The 26,170-nt window shown below is 49.9% G+C and overlaps 2 protein-coding genes across 2 annotated transcripts; one reads left to right on the top strand and one right to left on the bottom strand.

The window, feature by feature from the left end:
- Nucleotides 1-970: 970 nt before the first annotated feature.
- SLC9A6 (solute carrier family 9 member A6) lies at nucleotides 971-19,041 on the bottom strand. Its single transcript, XM_042825370.1, is given in 18 exon segments — nucleotides 971-4,051; nucleotides 4,468-4,573; nucleotides 5,107-5,186; nucleotides 6,137-6,167; nucleotides 6,288-6,441; nucleotides 6,642-6,753; nucleotides 8,310-8,423; nucleotides 8,637-8,725; nucleotides 8,922-9,027; nucleotides 9,252-9,393; nucleotides 11,347-11,452; nucleotides 13,097-13,209; nucleotides 14,000-14,076; nucleotides 14,687-14,764; nucleotides 15,033-15,232; nucleotides 18,392-18,808; nucleotides 18,811-18,916; nucleotides 18,994-19,041. Coding segments are annotated over 18 exon segments (2,355 nt in total). The 3' UTR covers nucleotides 971-3,775.
- Nucleotides 19,042-19,084: 43 nt separating this feature from the next.
- Nucleotides 19,085-23,634, top strand: MMGT1 (membrane magnesium transporter 1). The gene is made up of 4 exons (XM_042825068.1): nucleotides 19,085-19,171; nucleotides 19,420-19,472; nucleotides 20,318-20,421; nucleotides 21,583-23,634. The coding sequence occupies exons 1-4, from the start codon at nucleotides 19,090-19,092 to the stop codon at nucleotides 21,740-21,742; spliced, it is 399 nt and encodes a 132-aa protein (XP_042681002.1). The 5' UTR covers nucleotides 19,085-19,089; the 3' UTR covers nucleotides 21,743-23,634.
- The last annotated feature ends 2,536 nt before the right edge of the window (nucleotides 23,635-26,170 follow it).

Genomic DNA, 26,170 nt, shown 5'->3' with positions numbered 1-26,170 from the left:
TTCAACCACAGATGGCTGCGGGATGGTTGGAGCTCAGTACTGGAGGAACAGACAGCGTAGGTCTGTGAGCCTTATGACCAGCAGCATGCTGGAGATGGACAGCTGCTGCCCTTTGCAATATTGCCATCTAGAGGGCCCAGCGAGGACAGGAGATCCTTGCATGCCACCATGAGGTAAGGAAAGAAATTCCAAAGTTTCTTTTCTTTTTTTTTTGGTAGTTTTGCCTTACACGAAGGCTTTCTCAGCATGGCATGGAGGTGGCGAGCCCAGCACACAGCACTCAGGCATGAGAATACAGCACTGCTCTGAACACAGGCCTGTGGTTTGTTTGAGGTTGTAGATACAGTGTTGGCCAATTCCCAGTGCTTGATTGATCCCATGTGAGTATTGCGGCTTGGCTCAAAGCTGCCCATGACCTCTCCAATTAATTTAAGTAATAGAACGGGGGCTGCTCAGCAGTTCTGTGCACCTACCTGCAGTGCAAGTCTATGCTGGGATCTGTCTCTCCCTTCCTCCATAGCAGCACCTGTGCAGTGCTGCCCCTTTTACAGACACTCAGCCCCAATGCCTTTGCTGCAAAACAGCTCCAATGAATGCAGCCATGTGCACTGGGGAGCGCTGGTGTGCTGGAGAGAGCATTCAGCAACGGTGAGCCCAATCGTTCCCTATTTCAACACAGCTGTTTAATTGTAAGGGGTGTGCTGCACTTCTCTGGAGGGTTTGTAAGGATAAGGAGATGGCAAAAGGCATTTTATTTGATCGCTAAACTGTGTCCTTGCACAGAAAGTTCCCCTGTTCTGCTGGCACAATTGAGTAGCCTTGCTATCTTCTACATGACCCAGAATGGATTGACATAGGCTTGGAGCAGCAAGCCCTGTACATCCACAAAGAGGTCCAAGAAGGTAAAGCAGCACCTCTTCTCTTTGCTACAGGTTTATTTCTGTGTGAATTAAGGAAACAATACGCACAATTCCAGAAAAAAAAGATATTTTATAGGCCCAGAATCCTTCTTTCACAGTACAACGCAACAGTAAAGGATTTAGTCAGTGTAAACAGAAGGTCCAATAGTGATCATCAGCTATCACAGATCAGCTGCACAAACACCACAGCTACAGGGTTAATGCCATTACCACACAAGTTGACAGTACTTGTACAAACCATAACTTCACCTACAGTGCTTTTTCCTGTGCAAAAAACCATGACAATTCAATTCACAGAAGGAGGTCACCTCCCCTAAATTTTTGTGTGAGATGTAAACTTCCTCCTCGGAGTTGTCCTATTTGGCAAAGGGCCTTGGGGCTCAGGATACCTCTTCCCAGCCCCTGCAGCAAACAGAGCAGTACAGCTCCACGTCCCAACCCAGCACTCACGAGCTCTGTGCTGCAGACCAGAGAAGGGAATCAGGTGAGGATTAGATGAGTCATTTATTGCATCACCCCCAAACTGCAGCACACATCCATTCTTTCAAAAAGTTTTGGTGCAATAGTCCTGGTTATATGATGTATGGATAACAGCAGTTCATAGGTACCCATACAATCACCATTTGTTATTATTATTATTTTTTTTTAATGTACTAATTGAGCCGTGACTGCCATCAAAAGCTGAGGCTTACAGTAATCTGTTGGCAAGTTTGAAGAAAGTGGATAAATGATTCAAGTGGGAGAGTGAGAGGAAGAGAAGGATGCCACCAAGGCTGTGGCATGGGCTGCAGCTCTGCACCTCAGCCAGGATGACAGGAGGGAGCCCTGCAGCACCCACAGGCTTCTGCTGCACGGAGCCCAGCGCCCGCACCGCCGGTTGAATTCATAGTCCGACCACACAGGAAAAAGCAAGAGGTGGTTATTTATCGCACCTCTTCAAAAAGGCAAAACGAACAAAAAGGATGGAGGAGTGATGTATTAAACCTAAAGTCAACACGTACCTACTTTATTTCATTTTATTTTAATCATTTGTTTTTCCAAACACACGGAGTTAAGTTACAGATGCCATATAAAATGCACACTTTATGGAATTCCTGCATAGCAGGAAACAAAGAGCCTAGCGCTAATCCAACAGCTACGTTAACAGCGGGACTGCCACTCACTGGTGCAAGGAAGATTCCCTACCTAAATAGAAAGAGAGCACACCCCCCTTCTAGAGGAGTCCTATGGCAACACATATACATCTTGTTCAGAAGGAAAAAGAAAGCATTTTCTTGGAGATAAACTGCCAAAATAATTGGTTTCGCATCCATAAATTTAAGGCAATGTTACTTAGACCTGAGAAAATGAAAAGAAATATATATTTGAATTTATTTACTCACCCATAAATACACACTCAGAATTTCAGTGTCTCCTGTCTCCTCCAACTCTCAGGTGCCACTGAGGAAAACAGCCATAGGGAAACTGCTCTGAGGTCTCAGGGTCGGATCCTATGAGATGCAGAGTTCATTCCAAGGAAAGCAGCTGGGAGGGCACACCCTCCCCTGGCGCCATCAAATACTCTCTTTTTAAACACCTCTGTCTGAGACCTCTGGAGTGGGTAAACTCCAGAACAGGCCACAGTGCACTGATAACCCTGAAAGGTTTGTATAGCAAAACTGCAGCTAAAGCAGACAATAAAACATTGAATTTCCGTGCTTTCCTCCATTGAAGAAGGAAAAGAAGGATGTCAGGGTTAATAATTTCACTGCACCTTTATAGCCTTTCCTGTAACTACAGCTCAAATCCTGTAACACTAGTGTGAAGTCACAAACTGTTCTGCACTCTTCCTTGGGAAAAAAAATAAAATAATAATAAGAAGAAAATCAACTGGCAAACATTGCTCATTAAATGGTAAAAGACGTGAGAGAGATCAGGTGGGGATTACAGACACACAGCATGCTAATGCTAAGGAGTTATTAAACAAAGTGCAATGATTTCGACCATACAGGAGGACGGACAGATGGACAACTCCCTTCAGTACCACTCAGGTGCTGAGTGCCCCTGGGGAAGCATGGAGGCACTGTGTCAGCCTGCAGCCATCAGGACTGGCCACACTCTGGTCCAGCACATCCACAGCTTCAGCAGAGATTTGCTTGCACAAAGACACAGTCGCTTCCCAAATGTGAAATCTGGTCACCAATTCAGGGTTTGTTGGCTGCTTCTAGAAAGCTGCTGAAAGGCAGAGTCAGCCCTATAACCTGTGCACACCCTGTGTAGCTTCTGCAGGACCAGCTCATTCTCCAGCATAACTCACCCCTCCATCAAGCTGTTATTCTGGGGGGGTCTGCCATCAGCTCTGGACAGAGCTGTAGGGTCACTAAAAGCAGAAAATCTCCAGCTCCCTGCTCAGGTTCCCAGACAGCCAACGAGAGCCTGCAGTCTGTTGTTCTGCTGCCATATCAAGCACAACTATCCAAAGATCAGAGGCAAAAACTAACCCTCATCTGAGCAGAGAGCAACTCCTGCTGCTGGCCAGCACCTCCCGCGTTCAGAGGAGGGGCAGGGAGTCAGCTCCTTTACTTACCTAGCTGGGAACAAAACCCTTCATCAAATCACACATTACAGAAGCTCGCTGTGTGCAATAGGCTCAATGCTAAAACGGTTCCACCCTACACAGTGCAGTCAACACAGTTTTTAACTTAAAATTGCAGCTTGTTCTTTACAAGTGCTTGGCAGAGAATATTTATATTCTTCTGACACCATATAAATAATATTTATACAGCTTAAACATTTTGAGACATGCATTAGACTTTAGGTAGTACACATTTCTTGATCATATATGCAAATATTACTGTCAATTAAACCAAGCAGCCTTACGCTGGGCCGTGCCTCGCGCTATCCAGGATGCTTGATGGCGGCTCCGAATCGTCCATGGGAAGGACCAGGCGTGTTCCCCGGATCACAAGTTCATGGTCCCCAAAAGCCAGCTCTCGATCAAGAGCATCCTCAGAGCTGTTCCCCACGAAGCGCCGTGGCACGTTGCTGGATGTGACCGAGTCGGTGTTGACGGTGGAATCCCCGTAGGTCAGACTGATGTCCCCATCGTTCAAAATGAGGTCGGAGTCATCGTCCTTCAGCTGCTCCTGGTTCTGGGCAACAAAAACAGGGAAAGTGCTGTTTAATGTTTCCCAAACAGCTGTCGTAGAATACCCCGAGTTGGAAGGGATGCATAAAGATCGCTGAGTCCAACTCCAACAGGATCACCCAAAATTCACGCTGCTGAATGAGCACAGGCGCTGCACCACAGCCTTTCCTACACTGTGGGAAAAACTGAACTTCCCTGCTGATAAAACCTGAGAAAGGACACCCAAGCTTCATGCAGCCATGAACTCCCACCCACACATCACGCGACCCTCCATGGCCGAAAAGCCAGCTGAAAGAGCAACACGCTCATGGGACTCAGCCCACATATCTGACTTCCTCCTTGGCACCCAAAGGCTGCAGAGGAACACAAGCACATCAAACCCCACTGACACCACCAAAGAGGTGGCACCACCGGACTCACCTCGTAGGCCTGAGGGCTCGTCAGGCAACGGGCTATGGGCCCACAGCAGCCTGGCAGTGTGGTGGTGAGGGGAGGGCCGCTGTGTGTCAGCAGAGGCTTCAAGTAGCTGCAGGGAGGGGTAAGGAAGAACAAGGAACACAAGAGGAGCACAGCAGTGTCAAGGAGTCAGGAGTGGATGCAGCAGCGGGGCTTGGTGTCTGGGGGAAATCAGAGGAAGGAAAGAAACACAAATCCCTGAAACCACAAAACTGAAAGGGATAAGCAACCTGAGTGCAACCAACAAAAGGGATACGAGTGGATCAGGGCACTGCAAGAGGATTTGCAGCATCCTTTGTCCAACCATCCCGCACCTCTCAGCCTGGCACATGTTAGCTCATGGCAAAGCATTTGAGACAGAGGGGAGAGACTGATCCAGCAGGAGGGCTATGAAAGGGTATGTCCCTTGCCTCCCTGCCCTCCTGCCCTGGGGAACAGGCACCAGAGACCTTCGGAGACCTTCTGAGTTTCCAGGCTGGGAACACAGCTTTGGACTGAGCCAGCACTGTGCTAAATGGCCATGGGACAGGGAAGCGAGTGCTGGCTCATCTGCAAAGCTGGCATGGGGGATTTGGCACAGCCCCAAACGCAACTCAAGGATACTTGTGATCAAAGTTGTACCACATGCGGAACAGCCAGGCACTTTCTGCCTTCGTGCTCCTCCTCTCACTCTCTGGGACGCCCTGTGAGAGAGCAAAATGTTATCAGTAGAAGAGCAAAATGCTGATTCTGTGGAATGCAGGAGAACACCTTCCTAGCAGAGAGCTTAGGGTGCAGTGAGCACGTGGATATCACTCACAGCCTCAGGGAGATTTTCTGCTGGGGCTTTCCAGCTTCTGCCCCCAAAGATTAGTGCCCCACAGCCAGCAATGTGCCCAGCCATCACACTTAACGGCAGCTGACAGGGCCAGCCTCTTTCCAATCTCCCTTGAGGTTTAATATGCAAATAATCATGTGCCACGGGCACTCAGTGCTTCCTTTTAGTTGGAGAAAAACACAAAACTGTTTGGAAGGGTCTATGAATACAATTACACATTTCACAGCAATTTGGCTTTCAGATTCCAGCTGCCTTTTTCTTCAGGAGATGAGCAACCCAGCCAAAGGCAGTGAATGAAACAAGCCCCCAGGGTGCAGAGCCCACCCTGAAATCAGCCAGAGGCACAGCCACAGCATGGCCAGGCTGCAGCACTCATCTCACTGCCACCAGTGGTCCCTGCTCAGCCACGTGGCTGCTCCCAGCACACAGAGGCACGGCAAGCCTGGAGATGCTACATGAAATGGGGCAATGAATGGCACTTCTGTCCTGCATGGGATGCTGGGATGGCAGAGAGCCTGTGCGTCATGCAGATTTTGATATTAACTTCAAAGAGAGAGACAAAATGTCTTGCAGCAATAACACAGACTGTCTAAACACTGCAACGAAACACTTCTGAGGCTTTCTTTCAAACTGAACAAAAAGAAAGCCCCATTACAACTCCAGAGGGCACAGAAAAGCAATGACTCCTACTGACTGCAAACTGCTGAAAATCCTCCCACAGCAAGAAGGGAGCAGAGCAAAGAGGAGCATTCCCAGGCTCCCAGGCACAATTCCTGCACCAAGGAGTGCAGAGCAAAGACCAAAAGCTGCACTCACCACGTTCTCCTGGTCCGCGTCCACACCGACCCTGAGGAGGAGAAAGCAAGCACAGGGTGAGCACAGGCAATGCCTGTGGGTGTGTGCTGCCTGCCATGGGGAAGGACGGGAGCTCTGCAGCTCCCATGCCCACACTGGTGGCCGTACTCACCGGACATTCAGGCAGGACAGCATGGCTGTGGTGCCCCCACCAAAAACCCAGACGGTAAAGAAAACGATGAGCAGCGTGGTGCTGAACATCATCTGCCTGGCATAGGTGGCCGTGTCACGGATGGCAAGGGCAAATGCCATGGCTCCTCGCAGCCCTGTGAGAGGAAGGGACAGTGGAGTAGCTATCAGGGACAGGGCTCCATCTCTACTGCAACGTAGTACCAACATTCCACTGCCCAGACCCCCCTGCTCCACCTGGTGAGTCCCACAGAGCCCTGGCCTGCTCAGCCCTGAGAGGTGGCTCGGGTGGGAAACAATGTGCAACGTGTTTGGAGAAAAGGATGCAACAACGTACCAGCAAACATCATCATATGCTGCAGATTTGTTCCAATCTTATTTCTCCTCCCCAAATTCAGTAAAAATGACAGTGGGTAAATATTGGCAGCTCTTCCTAGGAAGATAGCAAGCTGTGTTTGTACTTGTTAAGGAAACTGTTCTTCCTGTGTCTCCCATCATATCCCACCTCTGCACACAAAGCCAATTCCTGGTGCCAAGCAGCAACACGAGGAGCTCTGAAAACACCAGTCCTTGAGATGCAAAGACAACAACCCAGCTCAGTGTGGGAAAAGCATGCTATGCATCACCAAAGTGAAGCACACACAGCATATCAGGAATATCACACAGAGACAAACATAAATAAACAAGGGAAATGAGGAGAGGGCAGGTTTGACAAGAGAGAAGAGGAAAAACACCACTTCTCACTGCACGTTCTCCTGTGCTGTGCTCCTTTTCCACCACAAGGACTACTTGTCCTTTGCAAAGCTCAGGTTTTCACAGCTTCCACAACCCCTGCCATTCCTCAGCACACCACACAGCTCGGCTTGAAGCTAAAAGCAAAGCCTCATTCCCAAAGATTATTCAGCAAAATGAAAGCAGCAGCAGCTGAGAAGGGAAAAAAAATACCCTAATGCTCTGTTTCCATAGCCTGTAAGATACAAAGAAGAACAGCCCCTTCATACTGCTTTTCTCTTTGAAGCCGTATGTTTTAATACCAATGCCCAGATGGCAAAACTAATCTTGCAGCCACCAGAATTCAGTGCAGCCTCAAATAATATGTAAAATGCTCCCAGCTTTTATGTTCTTTCCTGAACACCATGAATTTGCATCAGAGATGTATTTCGTATTCTTTCACACCAATGAGCCACTTCAACACTGAGCCAGTTCCTACTAAGAGACAGAGCACATAATTTCAATCTGAGCACCCAAATGAATTTCTATGTTCTTCACTCCCTTTACCCCAAAACAACTTTGCAAAAACTAAGTGGGGGGGAAATTCAGCAAATCCCACTGGAAACTCACAGGTCAGCACTGGTGAAGATAACATTTATTCATCTGTATAAATGTGCTTCAGTGCAGGCAAAGAGTGAAAATAATTCTGCACATCTGCAATGGCTTCCCCGTGATATGAACAAAATTCCTTTTGATTCTCACTTTTCTGAGACATAGCAGGGCTGGTTGTGTGTCCCCACTAGCATCAGCCAGTAGAAGGGAAAATCCTTTCTCACTGCATCACTCAGAAGCATCTCCTATAGTTTTCACTATGCTATTTTGACAAAAAGGTGCTTTTTTGAGGGTTAACCAAAGAGAATAGCACAGAACAAAGGAAACAAACTGCTGCATCAGGAGGTGACTATCTGCAACGCCACTCCTGTGCCATGCTGCCATTCCTGTGCCATATGATGACGAGGCATCATATTCACATCCAGCCCTGAGCCCCTGCAGCAACCAATGAATGGCCCTTGGAAGCAGGCAAGACAGTAAAAAAGAAGCTGGGAAAACACTGTCATAAAATAACCAGCAGCAGCATCATTACACAGGAGAAACCCTCTTTTAAAAATAAAGCTAGGCTGAGTGGGGGAAAAAAAAAATGCATCTGTATGAAAAACCACAAACTAGGAATGAGGAACCTCTCCTTTTTTTTTTTCTTATTCATTAAAAAAAAAAAAAAGACACCAAAGGATACAAAAGCCCCCACCACGAAGGTAGGGTTAAAGATGTGGTTCTGGAAGGTGAACAGTGCAAGTCCCATGTAGGAGAAGATGAAGTTTTCTGCCAAGAAATTCAGAAGTTCGAACAACTGCAAGAAAAAAAAAATAAAAATTGAAAGGGAGTTAAACATAGATTTAACAAGAAGAATCTTAGCCCATCCATCACAGAGCAAACACTTCTGCAGAAGCAACCCTAGCAAAACACAGCTGCAAACTGGCAGATGCCCTTCACTCTGGCTAGAGAGGAGCAGAGAATACTGAACTGCAGATTCAGAGGATGAAGGGGGCTCGGGGGCTCTCACCTGCTTAGTTCTGTGCTGGGACTCTGTAGATAAGTTGTTATAGGTGTAATGGGCTTGCGTGATCCCGCAGAAGAGTACAGCCACCACACCTGGGGAGCACAGCATTGCGTTAGACTCCTGGCCACGAAAAGGGAGCTAAGCTGCACCCCAGCAGCATGGGGTTCAATGCAATAATGCTAAAACCCAGAGCAATTAAACCTGTGGAAGCAGAGGAGAGCCCTCTGCAAGAAGCAAAACCCAGTGGCATCCCTACAGATTTCTATCCCAGGTGGAGCTGGAGCTTACCTGTAAAGCCACACGCTTCGGCCAGCAGGAAGGTGCTCCAGGACATCAAGAAGAACAGGCCAGTCTCCAGCAGTGGGAACTCCCGCAGCTTGGTGAACTTGGTGACGTTGCAGATGGTTAAGGACAACTCAGAGAGCAACTGTAGGTGAAAGGTGTGCAATCTGTGCCACAGCAGCTCTGCATCACCTGCCCCCCACAAAGGCCATGGTGCTGCCTTTCATTCATAGGCAATCACGAAACACCGAGTCTGGGCAAAATGCAGCACAGAGAAAGAGGAAGCTGTTATGAAAAAGCTCGGGGGGAAGAAAAAGAACACAAAGAAAAGGATATTAAAGCTGTCACAACTCCAGTAGCTGCTCCCATTGCAAAGGATCCACTGAATATCCCCAGGAAGATCCCAATGGACTTGAACATTGCCATGACATCAAACGTGTGGCTGTTGTCACCCGCCGGCTGGTAAGCAACAATTGAGCTGAAAGAGGGGAGAGAAGCACACACTAGAACAAAATACTCCTTAGTCTGCTTATCAAAATGCTATGACTGCTGCAAACTGTGAGCGTGAGAAAACAGAGCAGCGGGGAGGGAGCAAACTGCCCCTGGCCCACTTGAGCTGCCCTTCACTCCCAGCCCCACTCCTGCAGCCCAGCTGCCCCAGGGAGGCTCTGCATTTGTTCCTTCCAGAGCATCAGAGCAAAGCCCATCTCTTGCACATCTGCAAATGCATTTGCTAGGCAACAGTTCATTATTTACAATGGCATTGTGGGGGCCTGGCACCAGCTCCCCATAAAGCCAGACCCTCTGGGAACACAGAGCATTTAAGTGGGAAGCCAGCACTTCTCTGCCGACACCGCAGAAGCAGCTGATGCAAATATCCCATGGAGAACTGCAAGTTCCTCAGTTTTACTGCATTTAACATGCACTGTGTTTATGCTGCACTGCTCTGGGTGCTGAAGTGCAACCTCACAGGGCAGCAGGGTGAATGGGGCTGGTTCACAACCAGCTTTCTTTCAGGTCCACGTGTTGAGAACATTAACTCCTGGTTAGCCGTCCCTTGGCTGCCTCTTGGACACGACCTTTGGGCAGCTGCTGTTTAACCTCCTGAGTTATACTGGAGTGGAAAGTTACTGTCACCCACACTTCCTCCAGCTTTCCCCCAAATAACAGACCAATATTTTTCTGCAACACAAAGGATAAACCAACACTTTCCAACTTGTAATGGGTCCCTTCCCTTGCTAAATTTCCCTGCTTTTCATAAATTTTAGTTCTTCTGCATCATCTTTTATAGCGTAAGCCACGGGTTTCATTTCTTTCATCCACCTTCTACTTCCCACTCACCACCATGGCCTCATTCTGTGGCTTCGTTGTTTTGTGGGGTTTTTTTTTTTTTTTTTTTTTAAATCCCAGTTGGTTTCCCCCTGTTTGGATGTAAGTTGGGCCCTTGACCCTTTTGCAGCCTTCCTCTTGGTTTTGTTTTTGGCACCACTAATAAAACACCATTGCCCATGCCTTTTGGGAGCCGTGCTTCAGCCACTGTGAAATCCCCTTTGGGAGAAGCAAACTGCAGCCCAGCCCCACACTGCACACCATTTTTCAGTTCTGGGTTCAGTTCCCTTTTACAGCCAGGTTCCCTGCCACCAACTCTGCCACAATGCACCTCTTTGCAGGGCAGGAGTGATGCAAACAGTTCCAGAAATGCTCAATTTAGTAAATGCAAACCAGTATGGAGCTCACAGTGCTGCCTCCACGTCAGTAAAACCCACGCAAGCAGCGTGACAAATATTCCAGAAATGTTTTCTGCATTAGTAGTAACTATAAGTTAACCTGTCACAACTGCAGACACGATGTATTTCCAGATAGGCTCCCATGATGACAACACAAAGGCAATGCGGATAAAATATGTCCCACATGCAGAGGACATAAAATATTAAAGAATATTATAAAACACTCTTTAGAAAGGCAGCCACTTTCTGGTGCGGGTGCTCAGCACAGGATCCAGCAATGCCCTCTTCTTGAGGCACGCACAGTGGGCAGAGAAAGCAGACAGCTGCTTTAGCATCTATTCCCACCCAAACCAACACAGCATTTGTGGGTGGGGGGCAGGCAGGAGCAGACAAAGGGCTTCAGTGGGATCCTGTAGCTGGCATAGAGATGCAGTGCTTTTGGCACGTCAGAGAGGCTGGGTCAGCAGGCCATCAGAGAGCACGACATCGTGCAGCAAGACACTGTAACTCCAACCCACACTCCCCAGTAGCGTCTTCAAGGAAGAGAGTGATCAGGTCACTACAGCTTCTGGGGACACTCAATAGGAAATTCTGGACTGGGCAGCACTGATGCTCCTGTTTTACAGGAGTGAGGCCTGGTGGCTCCCCACAGTGCCCAACATGCAAGGTACAAAACAATTAAAAGTAAAAACAGACGAACTTACGAAGACAGCACTATGGCAACGGCATCATTGAGGACGCTTTCGCCAAAGAGAAGGGCATAGAGCTCAACATCAACCTGGAGTTCATGGAATATGGCAAGAACAGTCACTGACAAATAGAAAAATAGAGAGACATTCAAAAAGGTGCCGTCAGTTTGGTGTCAAAGACAAAAGGTTCCTTTCAGAAAGCTGCCTTCTGTACTTCCAGAGGCACCAGCTGCCCCCCTGTGCTCTTCCTGTCTTCCTTCTGTTCTTTATGACACAGATTTGTCTTATGATTGACCTTCCCATCCTTTCAGGAAGATGCATCCTGGGCATCAGGTCTGCATTCTGAAGCAGAGAGCAGAGTCTGCTGCCAAGGGCTGCTAACTCTAGCCAGCTTCTTGGGGTCACCTTTCCAACAATGGATGTGGCTCTGGGCAGCCTGGTCTGGTGGTTGGCAACCCTGCACACAGCAGGGGGATTGAAACTAGATGATCATTGTGGTCCTTTTCAACACAGGCCATTCTATGATTCTATGATACACCAGTAAGATAAATACATTAGAGTTGAGAATATTCAGGGACTCCCTCTCACACTGATGGGGATTTAACCCCTATGCTCTTTTTTCACCCATGAAATCTTGCTTCTACTTTCAAGCTTGAAGAAGGGACATCTCACCAACAGCTCTGCATCATCTCTAAGCATTACCTAAAGAGGCTGCCCATCTGCCATAGGGGTTCCCCACACACCCACAGGGTGCTCTTCCCATTGCAGGCACTCCAGTTCCCCAGGAAGGGAGGAGGCTCAGCCTCAGGGGGACACACTTGGAGAAGCTGGGAAATCACATCAGCTAGATTTTTTAATAAAACTATCAGGAGTAATAGTCACATATACATATACACACTCCTTAATTTGTCTTCAAAAATGGAAATGACTGATGAGATAAGCAGGTAACAGCCAAATTCATCAGAAATGACAGCCACTAGCACCTGTTTCAGAAGGGCAGAAGATTTGGCTTACCCAGGCCTGCAGCCCTTCCCTCTCATGTAAAACTGACCAGTATCTGCATTTAGAGCTCCCAGAGCTACTGCGACTCCCCTACACCTTTCCCAAATGCAGCAGCCAGGCTGACTCCAGAACTGGTCAACAAAGAGCAGGAGGAAGGAGAGGCCCTCCCATGGCCCTGCTTTTTCAGAGGAAACTGGAATGTGCAAACAAACAGCTACCATGTAAAAGCAACCATCAGTCACGTGAGGTTCAGCTGGACAAGGTGTGGTTTTCTTAGTTTTCATTTACAAATTGCTTCAGCAGACCAAGTTGTCACTACTACCCTCAGTACTGCTAATGAAGATCAATTTTCTGTTAGATTAGCCACTTCCAAAATCCCATCCAAACGGAGGCTGAAGGCATTTGGTTTTACTAAGGTTGAACTAAAACCTCCTACACAGTACATCTTGTTCTGCATTCGCCAATTGTGCAGGATGTCAGAAGCAGACAGCAGAAGCAGACACCTGTCCCAATGGACCCAGAAAAGGTGAAAGAGAGACTGGGCTTCACAGCAGACCAAGACTAAGAAAAGCAGAATTTTGGAAAGTATATTACACATAACTGGAAGGAAACAAAAGGGAAGAAATCTGACCGCTGAGAGCGCTGCAAATAAACCTAACTTCAAAATTCAGAAAATGGGAAACTGCACAGGTTTCAGATCTCTCCTTTCTTCCCCTCTTCCCCTAATGCGGGCAAAACAAGGGAAAAAGAGCACCTAACATACCTGGGTCAGTAGCTGATACAATGGCCCCGAAGAGGAGGCAGTCAGTGAAGTAGAAGTCTCCCCCGAGCTGCCCGGTGACCTTCATCAGCGCGACACAGCCATACAGGACCGAGCTGCGGGAGCACAAGAGGCCACTGCTCAGATCTGCAGAGCAAAGAGTTCCCCAGAATCTGCCAAAGTAACTCCCCAGAGTTGTCCAAGGATAGGAACACTAAAGAGCTGCGTTGCATGAACTCAGTCTGATGCAACACCGGGGTCCCAAAGCAGAGTGCAGAACTGGAATCCAAAGCGCCGGCAGCACAGCACCAAAGTAACAACACTGGGAGGAGATGGCACTGAAACTCCCCTGCTGACAACATGGCCACAAAGAGCAGCAGGCAGGGAAATTGGACGGGCCATGGCAACACCTCTGGGACTGCTTCACAGACTTCACGCCAACACATTTCAGTGGGACAGCCTTGGCCTCACTATAAAACATCCCAAACTTCCAGCTAGGAAGAGATAATGCAGGTGCTGAGCTTGGCTGAATCCCCTGGATCTCCAGTGGAAAACACTGTACATCCACGTATTGCTATTCAGAACAGGAATTATCTAGCTCCTTCTGTGCACATAGACAAATAGTTAGAAACACAATCCGTGTTTGCCAGGCATCTGTCTCCAGCAAGTAAGGGCAGGACACACATTTATGATTCTGCTCTCCACTCGTGTGTCTCATGCTTGCTAGGACTGCACTTTCAATAATTTCAAGTTAGCACCTGTTTTTTCACCTGCTGGCTGCATGTATGGATGTTCTGTGTGAGGTGCAAAGGAAGCACTGCGTACAAAGAAGCCTGCCTGACCTCCCAGCCCCAGTCCACACACAGCTCACAGCCTCCCCAGCACCGCCCAGCCTCAGCTGCTCACCCAATCACCAGGCAGGAAATCGCAGTGCCAAGAAAAGCGTACGCCAGAATCGATCCCAAGTTCCTGAAGAAGTGCCTCTAGAAGGAAAAAAAAATGAAAGAAAATGAATGACACCTCACTAACAATTTATTTCAAGCTGTGCCAATGGAGAGATACCCACTGCAGCCTGTGTCCGCTGCAAATACCACGAGCTGCGTGAGCACAGCAGCACGGTGTGCAGCCAGAGCAGCACAGCTGGTGCAGCATTAATAAACATGAGGATATTTTCCTGTACCAATGTATTTAATAAGGTGCTGCTCCGAGCCTTGGGAACTGATTTCCTAATGCAGCATGAGTTCTCCTTCCTTCTCCCGCAAGCTAAACAGAATCGTTTTCCTCTCCCTCTCCATTTCAGAGCTTTCTAAAACCTTCCCTCCTCCAAAGTGTTTCAGAAGTTGGGATGGCTGGAATGGCCCAGCTCACATCCAAACCCCTGCACAAATCCGTGCTGCCAACAGCTGAAGTCACCAACTCTTCCTGGGGCAAGAATGGGACCCACAACCCTGCATCCCACCATCCTATGTGCACTGGGAACACTGCACTCAATTCCACAGCTGTGGCTGCTAAGCAAGCTTCAAAGTACTCTCAAGTATAAAAAATGCTCTGGTGGCAGAGGAACTGAAAAGTGGGCATTGTAAAGGCACATACCCTCTTTAAGCTGTAGCCTGCATAAAATATAATTGGAGGAAGCAAAATGTTGAAAAACACCTCAGGATCAAAAGTCACCTGTAAAACAAACACACACAAAAAAAACAGTAGAATGGTTTGTTAAGCTTTTGCAAGACAAAAAAGAAGGAAGAACGAGCTATGAGATACCCTGTACTCCCACAAGGTGGGCATAGAGGTGTCAGGGATCTTTCAGACCCACAGCCACAACCAAAGCAAATACTGATTAAAACAATCACTTGATCCAGCGGACACAGGGTTTCTGTATTTTTGCACAAACCCACTGGAACTGGTGAGGAGCACCCCATCCCTTTGCCAGCACCCTTACCTTCCTCAGCATCTCATTGTCCTGGACATTGTTGAGCTCGTGGGCGCTGATTTCCCCCTTCAGAGTGTACTCATAGAACTTCCCGCTGACGTTCACCAGCAGTGTGGCAGGGCTGGTCTGCACCTGGCAGCTCAGAGTCACGTTGTTGACATCACTGGGGACGTGGATGCCGTAGCGCAGGACCACACCAACCAGGACACCTGGGGAGAGATGCACAAAGGGCCGGAGATGGACGCTGTGAGCATTTGAAGGTGAAGACCTGATAGGACATGTAACACCAGCAGAGAAATACAATTGGCAGGGGATTTAAAAAGACACCAGGAGCTGTTGTGAATGCTTTGAGGACAGTAAGCATCTTTCTGTCCCAGGCCAGAGTGAAGGGGTGCTCACAGACACTGGCCAGAACAGCGCAGATGGTTTGGGGTCACTTTTTGTGCCATCAATTCCTTCACTCCAGACCAGCAGAGTCATTCTATGAACTTCTACACTCCTCCTTCCATGAAACAATGGGAATAGCTCCCTTCTTCCCCACACAGCAAGACCATACCCACCAGGCAGTGGAGCCACGCCGCCACCTCCTGCACCAGGGAGCTTCCCAGCAGCAATCCCTGCTGCAGTAACTCAGGTAACATTTGGGGCCAATCACTGTGCTCTGCTCAGTGCCCTGCAAGCTTTGTCTCCACACCACCAGCATCAACCTAAGGGTGAGCCAACGCTGCCTGCTGGGGTCCAGTGGGGTGGATTTACAAGTCAGCAGTTTATATGGCAATCCTCGTTTGCAGCACAGCTCGTTAGCTGCATGCCAAGGTCTTGCATCCAGATTGATGGCGTTTGCCAGCTCCTCCAGCTCCCCCTCTCAGGCACAGTGCACTGAACACTCTCCCAGCAGTGCCTCCTGACAGCCACAGGCTGTGAGCACGGGATGTCCCATGGACTCTTCCCACTTGGCCTTCTGCACAAAAAAGTTTGGAAACTCCTTGATTCAGGCAGCACAGCCAGAAACTCCTGTGGCAGCTATCTGTCTCCTCAGCCGGAATCCCACCCAAGGACACCAAGACTCGTGGCTTTGAAATGAGATGCCCTGCTCAGGGGAAGGAGGGAGAGGTTTTGGTGGTGGCTAGGAATTCAGGAAGGATCCTGACCCACCCACCTCTCGCCTCTTAATCCCTGTCCCATAGAGGGGCTACATCTGATAGCGGTGCTCATCCTCACCAGCTCACTTACTCACACAGCTGTTCCCAGCCCCACATGCCAGCCAAATCCCAGCTCTGGCCAGCAACAGGAGAAGGAAGGGAATGGGAATGCTCTGGAGCCAACCTTCCCTGCTCACCTCCCATGTAAGGGAGCTGCCCAAAGGCTCCTGGCACAAACCTGACCCAGACAGCCCAACTTGTCAGACACCAGCACCAGCCCTGGGCTAAGCAGACCAAACCCAGCATGTCCTCTTCTTTCTGATGGTCTCTTAGGAAATACCTTAAAAACCTCTGGCATTTGAAGGGCTGTCCTAGCAGCAATCTGCGAGCCACCCACCGGTATCAACATGGGACAAAAGTGAGAACCTGACACCAGGAAGCTGCAAGCAGCGAGGAGCTACAGGCAAGGCCAGAGAATTCATGGAGCTCTTCTATGCAAAGTACGACTTCATTTTCATTGTATTTATCCCAACTTCATTAAAAAGAAGAAAAGCCCAAGGGCTTTTTTTTTTTTTTTTTTTTTTTTTTTTTTTTTTTCTCTCCCAGGTGCTGTTGAATATATCTCAGTTAAGATTTAAAATACAGGCTAAGATTTAAAATACAGGCTAACAGATTATGGCAGCAGCACCAGGAAGCCAACGGCACACATTAATCTGGGCACTAAAAGGAAAGAAAAATGCAGTGAGCACCCAAAAGCACCGTGCCAACACCCAGCTGGGATGAATCCAGGGGCCAAGAGGGAACCAGTACAAGGAAACTGAACTTCTGGAGAAGCTTCGGCACATCCCCGCCAGCCCCCGAGCCGAAATAAAACGAGACTGCTCATTTAATTGGCCTAAATGCTGAGTACCTGGGGTGTGGGAACCTAATTTTAAACACTGAAATGAAGCCTAGGGGCTGCTGAGCACCTACTGTCTATCCCAGTGAAATAACTCCAGCTCCTGAACACCAGCCCTGAGCCAACAGTGTAATTTGTAAGGTATAAATCCACCCGAAGCAACAGCTTACAACTCAGGGTGAGAACACAGACACCAGGGAGTTGTGAAGTAAGTCAGCACGAAAGATGCATGCAAAAGTTCTGTTCTTGGGCTTTTTTTTTTTTTTTCCAACTAGAAAAAGACAAGCTTTTACAAACTGCTCCTCTGCCCAGATGTGAGGGGCTGTTGTGCAGCCCTCCTGCTGCAGCACTTCCACGTCTTCTACTGATCTCCCCTGGGCTGAAAGCATCACAGGAGCTGGGTATGGCCAAGCTGAAGCCGCTGATTTTGTTCCCAGCAGCTTTTAGGTTGTTGCTGCAGAACAGCAGGTTCCCACCAAAACCACGTCCCTGTTCTGACCCGAGGTACAGAGCACAAAAAGCAGTGAGAAGTTGGGATTTTCTGCCTGGTCAGACAGGAGATGTTACTTTTTTCTTGCCAACACCTCCCTAAGTGCAGCCTGTGAAAGAGCCGATGGAAAAGATGCGTTTTAGAAACCGAGATGATGAGGTTCATCCTCTGAGAGCACAGTGCAACCAGGAGGTGACAACCAGGGCCTGCGGGGATGGGTGAGCAGGGATGGGTGAGCAGGGATGGGTGAGCGCAGGCACCGCGTGCCTCCCCACAGCTTTCTGAAGGACGCTTGCAGCTGAACCGTGGGGCAGCAGGAGGTGAGGAACACAGCGGGCCGCCACCCTCACAGCAGGGCTTCCTTCCACGGGCAGCTCAGCCACGACCAAGCGTGGCTGCACAACACCCGGGATGGGCGGCACGAAGGGAAGTGGATTCCAACACCCACCAGAAGACGCCTTTTCCTATGCTACGCTCATCGCTCCTGCCTGGATAAGGCTCCGTGCCCGCGTTAATCATTCCCCCGGCACAACGCCCAGCCAAGGGCCGCTCGGCCTTCAAACCGCACCGCATGACCCTGGCACACCCGGGTTTCCACCTGCACACCCGGGGCACGAGGAGGACCAACTGCGGCAGCAGCCCGTGCCCGGGGCTCCAGCACAGCCCATAGCTGGGCACGGTGCGGGCCACGCCGCGCCCCCCGGCCCGCGCCCCCCGCAGGCTCCGCCCGCACCCCGCCGCCACCGGGATGAAGGCGAGAAGGCGCGGATCGGGGCGCCGCCCCCGGGGGGTGCGCGGGGTGCCGGCGGGAGGGGACGGCCGTGCCCGCGCCCCTCACCGTAGATCATGGCGAGCCCGGTCTCGTGGAGGAAGCGGGCGCGGCGGTGCTTGAAGAGCCAGATGGTGAGGATGGTGAGGGTGAGCAGGAGGATGAAGACCAGCAGGTTGGCGCTGTCCTGCCGGTGGCTTTCCTCCGCCGCTTTCTCCGACACGATCTCCTCCTCCAGAGCCCCGGGTCGTCCCGCCGCGGCCGCCGCCCCGAGCCATAGCCCCGCCGCCAGCACCGGACCTGAGCCCGGCCACCGCCGCGGCCCCGCCATCGCCCCGGCACGGCGCGGCCCGGCCCCGCCGCCAGCAGGAAGCGGCGCTGGGCGCAGGCGCGGGGCGGGGACGGCGGCGCCGGGAGCCCGGATAGGGGCGGAGACCGCGGGGCCGAAGTTTGGCACCGGGGTGAGGATGAGGATGCGGTCCTGCGCGGCCGGGGCCGCAAAGCGACTGTTTGCGAGGTGGGCGAGAGGAGAAAAAGTCCTCAAAGCGAGTGACGAGCAGCGAGCGGGGCTGCGGCGCGGGGAGGGGTGCGGGACTGCCCCGCCCACAACCCTTCAGGCCACGCCCACCACCATACATACCGCTCTCCACAAACCAGTAGGCCACGCCCACCAGCCTCCCGTCCCGACCCCCCGTGGCCCCGCCCGTCCGTGACGCCATCACCCCGCGCCCGGTAGGGGCGCCCCTGGCGGCGGCGCGGCGGGCAGGATGGCGGCCGCCTCGCTGTGGAAGGGGCTGGTGGGACTCGGCCTCTTCGCTTTGGCCCACGCGGCCTTCTCGGCGGCGCAGCGTGAGTGTGCCGGGCGTCAGCGCCGCGGAAGGCTGGAGGGGGGGTCGGCGGGGCGCGGTCGGCACGCCGGGGAACTCGGGGCCGGGCTGCGGCCCTGCAGGGCGGGGGGGACGCGGGGTTCGGAGCTGCACTGGGCCGGGATGGCCGGCCGTGTCCGTGCGCGGCGGTCGGCGCGGGGTGGAGGTGCCGCGTCCACGGAGGTCGGGCCGGGCTCCGTGTTGGACGCCCCGCGCGTTTGTGTGTTGCAGATCGCTCCTACATGCGGCTGACAGAGAAGGAGGACGAGACGCTTCCCATAGATGTAAGTCGGGGTCGTGCGGGTGGTTGGGAAGCGTGGTGCCGTGCTGGTAGCTGAGTCTCTCTTGTGTTGATGTGATAGGCAGGAATCCGCGGCGGAGCAGCTTTTAGGTTACCCGTCAATTCAAGTTTCTTCTGTTGAAAAGAACGCGATTTCTCCATCCCCACATCCCGTAGCTGTGTCTGTCAAGGCACAACGGCCCGGCCCTCTGCTCTCCCCCTGTCCTGATGCCTCTCAGCCAGGCATTCCCTGAGCGCAGCCTGAGCTCCAGACAGCTGCTGCCCTCGTCTCCTGCTCTGCAGCATAAACACCATCCTCCCTCTGGCTCTTGTTGGCTGACATTTGTTTATCTAGCGTGGCTCTGTGCCCGTCTGATGCCAGCACAACCTGCTTCCGAAGGGCCTTCTGTATTTTTTTTTTCTTTTTTTAAATTCCACTCCAGTTCTCTGTTCTGGTTTTGTGTAACCTCAAAGGTGAGGAGATGCTCACCCCTACAAACAGCACCCCTCCCCTCTGTGAAGCTACCATTGGGCACTGATACACTTCTCTGGAAGAACATTAGATCCTTAAGTGCATGAGAAAAACGTGTTGTTGTGCAGATCTCCCTGTGGAGCTGTGCGAATCAGTGCAGTTCATGCAGCACAGACAGGTTGTCAGGTGCTGTGAGCTTTTCTCATCTCTGTTGCTGAATAATCCCGTGCCTCAGTTTCCCTGCTGTTGAGCTGGAAGGCACTTTCTGTCACTGGGTGAAAAGTACAGGAGATACAGTTTGAAAGATGAGATTTTTTTTTTGTTACCATGAAGAATATTTAGTAATCGGTGTGTTGCATTGTTCCCCTCTCTTACAGATAGTTCTTCAGACTCTGTTAGCCTTTGCAGTTACCTGCTATGGGATTGTACATATCGCAGGAGAGTTTAAAGACATGGATGCCACTTCAGAACTAAAAAATAAGTATGTTTTATTTCTTCTCATAAACACATCCGTTATGTGCAAATGGGGCACGTCTGTAAAGTGGCAGCATCAGGCTTGGCCTCTCCTTAGCTCAGCTCCTTCACACACACAGCTGTGGCACACAGAATCAGTCATATTTGGGGAAGCCAATAACACGTGGAACTGAAGGCAGAGAGTTAGAAAACTGGAACAAATTAAATACGTTTTCCCTTTACTTCTTCTGTTCCAAAATCCTGCTGTGCAGAAATGTTTGCCTGGGGAGTAAGAGCTCAGCAGTCACAGAGCACTGTTGTGAGGCAGTCTCACGTATCACGGGGCCGTGTGCCTGTCACACCCCCTGTTGCTTATGGCTTCTTCACAGCAAAAGCCTGTGTTGTTTGAATCTCACAGTGAAATATTCCAGGCAGAATGACAGATTTCTGCAGATTTCAAGAAAATAATGAACTTTGAACTGAGATTTTGAAAAGGGTGTGAAGTTAGGATGGCAGGGGTGGCCTTTTTGTCCACTCCTGTAAGCCTAGGAGAATATGGAAACTAAACAAGTTGACACTGCCATAGCATTGCTTCATAGCACTTAAAACCCTGAAGTTCAGACGTAGAAAGGAATGGGAAACTGACAGTGTTACAAGTCATGAGACTGTGACGTGTGGTATACATGCAAATAGCCATCCACAGCTCTGCCCTGAGCTCAGGGAAAGAAAGTGAAGTTTGACAGCAGTATGGGCAGCCTCTGCAAACTGAACACGTAGAATTTGTCAGGCTTTGTATTTCATGGAATGCCTTTGGAGGGGACCTTGAAGATCATTACCTCCAAGCCGTGGGCTGGGTGTCCCCACCAGTTCAGGCTGCCCAGGGCCCCATCCCAGCCAGCCTTGAACACCTGCAGGGGTGGAGCACAGCTCTCTGGGCAGCAGTGCAGGGCCTCACCGCCCTCTGATCAAGAGCTGACATCTAGCCTAAATGTCCCCTTTTAGTTTAAAGCCATTCCCCCTTGTCTTATGTTCTCTTAGTTTAGAAAACACGTGAGGTGAGCATGGCCTTCCTGAGTTTTCTTTCCAAAACCTGCATTGCTTTGTAAAAGCTGGAATACCCCAGACTGACTCTTCTAAAAGTCCTGCTCTAAAACAGTATTAACGCTGACTGTCTGCCTTTGTTTTGAAGGACGTTTGAGACGTTAAGGAACCATCCATCTTTTTATGTATTTAATCACCGTGGTAGAGTATTGTTCCAGTCCCCTGACACAGTGAATTCTTCAAATCAAGATGCTTTGTCATCCAGCTCGTCACTGAAATTTCGAAAACTTGAACCTCTGCGCCGCTAAGACTTTTACAGATCCTAACAAGAATCCAGGACACAGAGATGTAAATTGAAGTCGGGGATGTAAACACTTTTTTTTTTAATTTCTGGAGCAGTATTTATATTGATCTTCCAGACTTTATAAAGTATATATATAAAAACTAAGGACCTTCTTTGTATGCTGTTGATGAAAACGAATTGGCAATGCGGTGTAAATTATTCTACAGTTATGCTGTGAAGCACATCTTCAAAATTTCACATACTAACAAAGCTGCAGGTAACCTAACTTCAGCTAAAATGAAAGACAAGCTAGATTTTACCACGATTACTGTTCTTTGCTAGGAGGGAATGTTTGAGTGCTATTTATTTTCTCAGTTTGCTTGCACTACAGTTTATAGAAACTCCTTCAGAAATACTGTGTGCACTGCATCACTTATCAGCAGAAAAAGGGCAGTGTTTCCTGTTCCTACAGAGCCACAGAGACCTGTGTGGTGTAGGTACAGGAAGTCAGAATGGTTGCATTTGTTTTTATTTTTTTACAATACTGGAAAGTGGTTTTGTGAAGGGTTTTGTTTTGGTTGGGTTTTTTTTTTTTCCTCCTTAATTCTTCATTATCAAATGATTTCCTTGTTGCCCTCCTTTCTTTAAAAGCAAACTGTCCTACGTTGCCCTGTTTGCCAGGGATGTGGCTGCACAGTTGGTGCCTGCGTGGGGGAGGCAGCTCACTGCTGATCACATCAATGATCTACTGTGCTCAGTTCCTTCACCCACTGCATTTTTGTTCTTTGATTGTGAATACAGATGACTGAATGGTGCAGAAGTACCTCTGAATGGTAGCAGATACTAGTTCCCATCTTCTGTGAGAGGTATTTAAGTATCAGTAAGCGGTGCCCCTTCTGTAAAGGTTACAAGAGCAAGGTCGAGCAGCTGTGTCTGCTTGCTGGCATTAATACAGTACAGGTATTCAGCTAATTATAGTACATTTTCCCCTTTTCTGCCTACAGAGCCGTTAAAATTGATTTCTTTTTCTAGCTGAGCCTGGTGGTGATTTAAAATGACTGTCTTGATTGTGTTTATTAGGACAGATGATGCGGTCCTTAACTACTGACTTCTAAATTCTGATCCCCTCTTAGGGGCTGAATCAATGCTCACGTTTTCCTTGGTCTGGCATTTCAGTCCAGCAGTGGAACGCTCTTCTCCCACCTACCTGCCATAGCAAAGAGGGGGCAGTGCGAGATACTGATGGGGCCAACTAGAATTGATGATGTCTCACTGCCTCTGTGCAAAATCAACCTTTTGTTCTAGCACCTGTTTTTTAAACAGCTAAGAACCGTCAAAGGCAAAAAGCTTAGCAAAACTACTGTGTAAACTGAAGCCTCTCTTTCTAGCTCTGCCCATCCTATGGATTGGGTGCCCCAGTGCTAGAGCAATACCCATAGCTGCTGCTCTACAATCACTCTTAAACATCTGGGTTTGGTTGGAAAGGGTTACTCTGCCAATTAAAACCTTAAGTGTTCTGGTTCCCCCCAGCTGGTGTCAGGGAGGGAAAGTGAGGCCAAAGGTGTGTAATCATTGTACCAGACTGATCCTGCAACTGTGGTTGGCAGTGAGCCATTGGGAGAGGGTATCTTAGAGCAAGGCTGCTCACCTTATATGTCTAAGAAGCCCCATTTGTGCTATGGTAAGGCTACACAGGCCTGTCCACGGTGGGCGGTGCTACCATCTGACAGTTGTAAGTCATTCTTGGAGAAACATTGGTTCCTCAGATGTGAGTCATGCTGGGAGCACCCTGTTGGCTGCACCAGGTCTCTGTGATGTGACAAGTAGCCTTACTCTTCAGCAGCAATGGTGTACAAAGCTGTACAAATTATTTTTTCTTATTGATCTTGCAATGTCCAATAAAAACTGATATCTTAAGAAGTGTTTGGGAGTGGCCTTTGTTTCTCAGCTGGAGCCTGCTGCAGGAAATCCCCAGTGAGAGTGTACTGAAGTGACTCTATCAACAATAAGTGATCTTGCCTTAATGATGGCAGCTCTGTGTGACAGTGTGTGTCTGGCCTGGTGTTCATTTCTGGGAGATAAGATCAGCGCATGGAATGAAAATAACGTGCTGCAAGGAGCTAAAGAAGACGCTTTGGATGAAAATGTTACAGGCCGGTGGTTTTCTGCCTTGGCAACCCTCAGCCAACATGTTTTCTGCCTTCCGTTTAACCATAGCAAAGGCTTTCCTAGCCCTGCCTGCCCACAAGGACAGGCTCCAGCAAGGGCTGCTCTTGCAACAGCTGCTGGGGGAACAGGCAGACTGCTTCCAGGCTGGAGGTAGTTCCAATCGCAGACTTGAGCAAGATCTCTTTGCACTGCCTGTTCTGCTTTTCTTAGGGGAAGGTTGGAAAGATATCAAAATAGAGGAGCTTGCTTAACTACAGAGTGAAGAAAGCAGCAGGCCACCCCTTCATCTGCTTCCTGTGCTGTCACAGCTGTCTGCATCCGGCACTGAATACAAGGGTGCAAAAGCCAGCAACTGGTGTCTTAAAGCAGCTTAACCCGCTCCCAAGGATGCAGTGTGCTTACCCTGCATGGCAGTTCCTCACAGATAAGCCAGCCTTCTTGAAAAGCAAACATAAGTTGTGCCAACAGCCCCTTGGATGAAACCAAATAGGAAGAGTTTCAGCCTCACCCAACACTCTTCTGCCGCCTTCAACTGATTTGGCTGCAGGATGCGACGTTTCTACTACATGAAATTCTAAATAAAAAAAGGAGCTGATAATTTGCATTCATTGTGTCACAGATCGTTCCCTGCCAGGGGCTGGGAGATCTCTGGTGGAGAGCTCTGTGCTCCAAGAGGGGTCAGTAAGGGCAGAACTGCAGCACCTCTTCTGAAAATGACTTCAATGGCACGCGTTTGTTCCAGGTCTGGTGTCACAAAGGTCTGTCTCTCTTCTCTCCCCTCTCCCCCCACATAGGAGCTGGATCCCGCAGATCCCCATGCAATTCCTGCTGCCCCCAGGCCTGGCAGGCAGCCAGCATCCAGGGGAAGGGCACAGAAAAGCTGTTCTGAATGTTAAACAAGCAGAAAACGTTGGTACCAGCTTTCCTCGGCCACAACCAGCAGCGAAGGCAAACCTCCTCCTGGCTGCTTGGCCTTGAGGGTCACCTTGGAACCTTCACCACCTGGGGGAGAAGTGCAGTATGAATAGATGGGGCACCCCAGCAGGTGAAGGCCTGTTAATCAGTCCAACATTTGTCTCAGTGACACAATGTCATTTCAAAACACTTCAGACAGCAACAAAAGCTATATCCTTAAAATGGCAGCTAATTAACTCTCCTGTCTTGCTCATTTAATCCGTTTTCCAGCCACGAAAGGCAAACTGGAGTTCATGAAGCAGAGAGGCAGCCCAGACAGAGCCTGGCAGAAGCAGGAAGGCTGTCAGGAGCGCAGAATGCAGGAGCACTGAACACAGGAGCATAGAACACAGCATCAGTGAACATGAGCACCCCTTCGGCAGGGGTGCAGGCTATGCCGTGTCACACTTAATCAGTCACTTTTAAAGGAAGGAAGGGGAAAAAAGGGTGAAAATGGGATTATCCAACCAATGGCCTGTCCTACACCAGTGGTCCACGGGAACACACAGAGCCCAGTGCAATCATCGCAGCCAGGCAGTGCCCTCCTGCCCTTGCTGGTGCTGCTGAACCTGTTCCCTACGATTAGCCGCAGGCACTCCAGATTTAAAACAGAAAAATCACCCTCTCCTCCCCCAAGAATTTTCAGCTGTGTGGTTTAGGGAAATTCAGGGCCAGCCATGCAAGGCCAGAGCTGATGTGCACAGAGCCCCAGGGCCCTGAGAGGGCTCTGCTGCAGCGAGTGCTGAGGCAGGGATCTACTCCTTGTGCTGGGTGCACCAGTGCAGAGAACAGACTCTACAAGTGGTTGGCAGCCCTCTGTCACATACAGAACTGTGTCCAGGGACTTCAGTGCAACCAGTGGGATTTCAGCCACAGCTCCACCACCATCACCACTTGGAAGCAGTTCTGCTTGTGTTGCTGCTGCCATACCTACCTGAAGAGCACAGCCCCAAAAGGATCGCAATGGAAAACCTGCAGCAGAGTGAGACCTGCACTCTTCTTCCATTGGACAGACCCACATATCCTCTGGAGTAGAACAGGGCTGGTTAATAAACCCAAACATAGTGCAGGCACAGCAATGCTGCTGCTTGGGTTTGGCCAGAGCTGACAGCAGAAGACAACCTCTGGAAGAGACAGGGCGAGATGTCCTCTTACCCTGCACAGCATGAACAGTGCTCATTTCTTGTGGTTTGGGGAGGGCTGCAAGGCTTTCTCCTTTCTGCCCTTGCTTCTCACACCAAGAGGGAGCCACACAGCTCAGAAGAACTCAAACCTGCAACGTTCCCAGCAGCTGGGACACTCAGCAGGGATCAGCCAACACACAAGTTAG

The sequence above is a fragment of the Centrocercus urophasianus genome, unplaced genomic scaffold (assembly GCF_019232065.1).
Source record: "Centrocercus urophasianus isolate 14NV4802_14NV808 unplaced genomic scaffold, USGS_Curo_1.0 seq_24, whole genome shotgun sequence".
Classification (NCBI taxonomy): Eukaryota; Metazoa; Chordata; class Aves; order Galliformes; family Phasianidae; genus Centrocercus; species Centrocercus urophasianus.
This window is presented reverse-complemented; position numbering and strand designations above follow the sequence as displayed.

What these genes read in the sequence shown, in the direction of transcription:
- MMGT1 (XM_042825068.1), top strand. Translation starts at nt 19,090, where the DNA reads ATGGCGGCCGCCTCGCTGTGGAAGGGGCTGGTGGGACTCGGCCTCTTC. An exon ending in GGCCTTCTCGGCGGCGCAGC is followed by an intron (nt 19,172 to 19,419) that starts GTGAGTGTGCCG and finishes TGTGTGTTGCAG; the next exon opens with ATCGCTCCTACATGCGGCTG. An exon ending in ACTTCAGAACTAAAAAATAA is followed by an intron (nt 20,422 to 21,582) that starts GTATGTTTTATT and finishes TTTGTTTTGAAG; the next exon opens with GACGTTTGAGACGTTAAGGA.